Source organism: Geospiza fortis, unplaced genomic scaffold (assembly GCF_000277835.1).
Source record: "Geospiza fortis unplaced genomic scaffold, GeoFor_1.0 scaffold264, whole genome shotgun sequence".
In the NCBI taxonomy this organism is placed as follows: Eukaryota; Metazoa; Chordata; class Aves; order Passeriformes; family Thraupidae; genus Geospiza; species Geospiza fortis.
The window spans coordinates 4,687,443-4,693,431 of NW_005054332.1; the positions used below are offsets into that span (position 1 = coordinate 4,687,443).

General features: G+C 41.9%; 1 protein-coding gene across 4 annotated transcripts in view; it reads right to left on the reverse strand.

Annotated features, from left to right (window-relative positions):
* Window positions 1-487: 487 nt before the first annotated feature.
* BACH2 (BTB domain and CNC homolog 2) overlaps window positions 488-5,989 on the reverse strand; it is a 140,426-nt gene continuing 134,924 nt past the window's right edge. For all 4 annotated transcript variants that reach the window (XM_031057616.1, XM_005421699.2, XM_031057615.1 and 1 more), the window contains one exon: window positions 488-3,446. In XM_031057616.1, coding sequence (XP_030913476.1) covers window positions 2,967-3,446 — 480 coding nt within the window. In that variant the 3' untranslated portion in view covers window positions 488-2,966. The remainder of the gene's footprint in view (window positions 3,447-5,989) is intronic.

A 5,989-nucleotide genomic window follows, 5' to 3' on the forward strand; every position in this document is an offset into this window, starting at 1 on the left:
AAAAAACAACCACCACCACCACCAAAAAAACCCCACTGAAAAACCATGATACATGTAAATATAGGAAGCAATGACACAAAATCAGCCACTTCTAATAGGAAAGAATGAAACCAAACATCCAGAAAAGCTTGCAGGAGAGTGAAAGAGAGAGACGAGAGAAAGGTTGAGGAAGAGACACTTATTTGAGCAGTGGTTTTAAATATCAGTTCCCAAGGTAGAGGAAATCAAGGGACCCAGCACCAGTATGAGGCCAGGTCAAACCTAGAGAGCTGCAGCGCAATGGGTTGTGTGGGTGGGTTTTTTAAACCGTCGGAATGAGGTCAAGAGTACCAGTTGCACATGAGTTGTTAGTAGAGTAAATCTTCATGTCAGGAAGCAAGTTAAAACTTGGTTTTATACTCATAAAACATTCTATCTATTCATATATATAGGAGGTCACTTAAAAATAAAAAAGGCAACAGAAAAACATCTTTAAAATACTGTGTCAAGAAACAAAACTTCTCTGCGAAGCACAGAACTGCTTTGCAACGTCAACGAATTCAAAGGAAAATCAAATCCCACCCCCCCACCAAAGAGCTTCTCAGTGAAGTTACCTGCAAAGGATGGTTGGGAGGGGGTTCAGATATTTTTAGGTTAAGCTCTTTTAAAAAGAAAGGACAACTCCTCCCCCCTTTTCAACCATCTGAACTAGGAGTTTATGGCATTTGTATATTTTTGAACATTTAAAGGTAAGGATTTTGTACAGTAATGATTAATACCTAAACATAAATATTCTCCTACATTATATACTAGTTTTTCTTTGTACATGCGGGGAAAAAAGTATTTTCAACAAACATGGCACATGCTATATGCAGTTCCTCCTCAGTAGCTTGGCTACAATTACAATAGTTTGCATGAGGAGGATAAAAGCAAGACTTTGTGGCGAGTGGGCGACAGTCCATGAGCACAGTCTGAAGATGGAAGAAAGTGGAGAGAGGGAGCTGATTCCTCCTCCAGGGTTCAAGATGCTGATCTACTTGAGTGCCTCAAAAAACCACCAGCGCACACCTCTAGTGTAAACGTTAGCACAGAAGAACACATTATCACTTAGTGCTTCTGAGAAGCTGCTTCCCCACACTTTTTTTTTTTTTTAAACAGGTGTGAACAGCTGGTCATTTTTTTTTCAGCGAGAACAAACAATATCAGCCAATAAAGCACATGACAGTTGTCGTCGATAAAGCCACACAACCTGGCACACGTAGGGCAAAGAACCACAAAATAAAAACTCAGTACACTTAGAAGAGTAATAATTATTAAAAAAAGCATTAGGAGGTTGTTCTTCTGTCTACACTGTACATACAGATGTTATGCTTGGAAAGCTGCTGTCTCACACAGTCATAACATGAGTCAACATTAAGATACAAGTCCAATACAGTTACAACTAAGCCAATTCACTGAGTAGTCTCCTTTGAGACAGCGCTCTTTTAGCTGCAGTTTGTGCTGAGGGCAATGCTGCAGGATGAGAGGATCCCGGAACACAACAATTTGACGGGTAAGTGACCAAATTGGGTGTTGGCAAATGTATGTTTTGCGCTTAGAGGATACAGTGCTAGCTGGACTTCCGTAAGGAAGCCAAAGTCAACAACTAGGGGTATGATCCTGCAACTCTGCCTACCTAGGCAGGGTCACTGACTTCACCAGACTCAGCTCTGCAATTTGGGTCTGGTGGGGAGAACAGGTAACGTCTGAGGACAGCTGAGGTCAGGCTCTGGGGACTAGCCGGAGCAGCAGTTGCTTCCATGAGTAAAGGATGCAGAGTGGGGCTGGAGAAAAAGCCCCCAGGTATATTGACGTGATCTCTGTTTGCTTTACTTCGTGGAACATTTGATGAATTGATCCAGTTGTCAAATACACTTTTCTCTAAAGAGTGAAATATACTTTCCCCTATAAGACTCCAAAAGCATCATTAACAGCACTTAAACTTGGTTTGTGAAACAGAAAGAAGTCTAAATATAAAAATAATTCAAGCAGATTCTCTTTACAAATTGTATAGTGAATTCAGTATTTGGCAAGACTGTTTTTACTACATAATGAGCTCCTGAGTGTTTGTCTATTAGATAAAAATTTTCTATTTCCTTTAAGCCGTAAAGCAAAGAAAACCATATACTCAAGTTATTCTGAAGTCATGACTTCATTTATGAAAAGAGGTTTGACCAGAAACTCAGTGCAAGTGGCAAAGTTGACCATTACTGTACAGTATCCGCAAGAAAATAAAATAACTCCACATTGCTCAAGTGGCACGAAATGGCTGTGCCAAAAAAATTGTCTATAATAAAATCTCAAATAAGTTTCTGACATTAAAGTTTTATAAATAAGTATAAATTGAATGCTATTGCTGAACTGCGAACTGAGGAAAAAATTATCGCGTAACAAGTTACCAAACTAGTTCTAGCATCAAAGACAAAAAGGAATGTTGGAACTTGTTTGTACAATAGAAATGAAAGCTTCCAGTTTGTAGGATGAGAAAATTGAGGCATGCAGGGACTCTTGCATATGGATATATATATTTTATATATATTATATATAATATGTACAGTTTAGCTATAAAACTTTGATGTGTAAAGAAGCTGTCTTCAATGAAAAATTGAACATTCAGAGGAAATTCCTGAGTTAGGGTTTTGTGACATGGGCCACTGAGAAAAAAGCTGCGGTTGGGTCCTCAGAGGTGTTATGTCCATCCCTGTTAAGATTGAAATCAACATACAAAAACAGACAGTGTTGCCACTGCTTCGTTCCCTGCCTGAGCAAGGGATAGCACCATTGTGAAGAGAACTCCTGCTTGTGGAGAGGAGGGAATACTTAAAAACAGTATTGCTGCTAAGACCACTGTAGTGTGCACCAAATACGTTCTTCTAGACAACAAATGAACACTGCCACTGGCTGACTGAAGAACACCTGACCAGGTGTAACGTTAAGGTTACGAGTCACTAGGTGTAATCTTTCCTGGGTTGTTCATCTGTTGTACATTTATCAGTCATTTCCTGACAGAAGTCTACCGTGACCGTTTGGCTGCTCTGCTCACGTGGAAGCTCTCTCTCGGGGTAAGTACCTGCGTCGGCTCCATCCAATCCCGCGCCAGCCGAACAATTCTCCGAGATGTTGTTGGGCAGCCAGGGCGCTCCCAGCTGCACCGAGCCTTGCTCCGAGCAGCACTGCATGCTCTCGCCGACGCACTGGGAGCTCACCAGGCTCTGCTCCACACCAGCTGGGGCGGGGCTGATGGTGGTGACCGGCTGTAGATCCATGGGTCTGAGAACGGGGCAGTATCGGTGGAGGGCTTGGATCTGTTCCGGGCTCTGCATGTCTCTACACACCTCTTGGGAAAGACACGAGAAGTTGTCTAGCAATTCTCCCATGCTTGCTTTCAGCTGGTTCCTTTCTGAGAGCAATTTCTCTTTCTCACACACCTGAAAAAGAAAGAAGGCATCTTAGACTGAGGAAGGGACATCCACTGCCTGCTCACTTTGGGCACATATGTGTGGCATTCACATTCTCTGAAAAATCCCCTTGCCCAGAATTTTTCTCCTGGGAAACTGACAAACCTCAGAGAAAAAGGAAAAGTATTCTTGTCACATTTGCTTATCCTGTGTTTTGCTCGTCTGGAATGCGTTTGGAGATTGTTTACCCACAGGTGATTGTCTTATTGGATTCTGGTATGAGTTGTTTTGTCTCATTGGCCAATCAGTGCCAAGCTGTGTCAGGACTCTGGAGAGAGTAATGAGCTTTCATTATTATCTTTTTAGCATTGTGTAAGTATCCTTTCTGTATTCTTTAGTATAGTTTAGTATAGCATTCTTTAATATAATATCGTATCATAAAATAATAAATTAGCAAACAAAACTTCTCTGCGAAGCACAGAACTGCTTTGCAACGTCAATGAATTCAAAGGAAAATCAAATCCCACCCCCCCACCAAAACATGGAGTCAGATTCATCACTCTCTGCCATGAGGGTCCTTGCAAATACAATACATATGCAGCAGTACCCAAGAACACCAATGTGTCACACCTGTTTTCACATGGCCAGAGGAAAAGTCACAAAGATATCAAGTATTTAACCACCACACCTGTGTGGACAGTAGTTTGGGAAACATCTGGCGAAAAACATTTGAACTGGAAGAGGATAGAATCCCAAGTAATTCCCACAGAACTGTTCCCTTTATAAACTAAGGCTGCCCAACAGATGATATAAAAGAATGCTGAACAAAACATTTTGAGGGAGAAGTGCCATTTCCCATCTAATCAGCAAGAGAATGGGTTAATTCCTGAAGTAAGGATGAGCTGCTGGCGTTTGGTTTACCCTTGAACTGTCAGGTTGGCTGCTTAGGCTGGGTGCACCCCCTGGAGCTCGTCACCACTGAGAGAGGTGAGTTTATTCTGAAGAGAGGTTCTAAGTGTGCCCTGTGGCTTGCACCATGGCTGGTTTTCTTATGTTCCAGTGCTTAATGGTTTGGGTTTGATCTAATACAGATATTTTTATGAACCCAGCCGAGGGTTTCGCCTCTAAAAAAATGGTGTTGACTCAGTGTAGAGTGATTGGGATGGTCCTGCTGCATCTTCTTCTGTCTCAGGCAGGTGGGCATACAGCTCGAGAGAGAAGATGAGATTTTGTAGAGTACCAGAACTATTTCCAGAGCTGAGCTGGCCCCAAACGCAGTGCAGGCACGTATCTCACCTAGTAACACTGCTAAACCCAAGATGTCTCAGCATCTGAGGTGTGAAAGTTCCACAACTCTCATAATCCAGCTATGGGAAGTTGTTGACAGCTGATAGTATTGCCCTGGGTCCAGAGCCCACACTGGAAGCATACAGCTGTGTGAATGTGAAAGAGAGCAGTACACATGAAAAGAACTAACTGCTAAAATATTGATAAATCTATCAAGAAAGCACAAAAATAATAAAAAAATAAACAGATGCTCAAGTACATCTTGAGATGATGAATTATGGAGGAGAATATGCTGCGAGTTTGCAGGGAAAAAAGGGAATGTGAGTGGGTAGATGAATGAGTGAGAGAAAGCAGGCAAAAAAAATTACCTATCAAACTCTGAGAATACAACCATTTCACTCACTGTCTGCTGTGAAACCATCTGTGTCAAGAAGATGGGTGACTTACAGTAACTACAGGGGGAAAAGGGGTCTTTCATAAACAACACCCAGCGAAATGAAAAACCCCTAAACCACAGCACCATTATGTAATTCATGAACTAGAAACTGCTGATCACAAAGTGGACAGAAGAAAACAAAGGAATTTCCAGTGGTCATGTATTGTGTGTTTATTCTTTTCCCTGTCCCTGTCTTCCAGCTCAGGAGGCTGGGTACCCAGGGAGCAACCAGTCTTACTACTGAGTAAGACTGAGGCAAAGAAGGCATTAAGTACCTTAGCCTTTTCCTCCTTCTCTGTTGCTATGTTTTTACTGCATTCAAGAAAGGATGGAGATTCTCCTTGGCCTTCCTTTTGTCACTTGTCTGTTTAAAAAAACATTTTTTATTGTCATTTACAGCAGTAGCCTGATTAAGTTCTAGTTGGACTTTTTTACCCTTCTAATTTTCTCCCTGCATAACTTCACAATATGCTTGTAGTCCTCCTGAATAGCTGCCCCTTCTTCCAAAAATAATAAACTCCATTTTTTCCTTGAGTTCCAGCTGAAACTCTTTGTTTATAAGACACTGGTCTTCTCCAGTGTCTTATATTTTTGCACATGGGATCAGCCTGCTCTTGTGCCTGCAAGATTTATTTCTTGAAGAATGTCCAACCTTCCTGAACTCCTCTCTTCAGTACTGCCTCCTAAGGGATTTTCCCAACCAGTCTTCTAAACAGGCCAAAGTCTGCATTCTGGAAGTCCAAGGTGGCAGCTCTGCTGACCTCCCTACTTGATTCTCCAGCAACTAAAACCTCCATCATATTATGATCACTGTGCCCAAGAAGGCATCCAGCCATCACTTCACCCACCG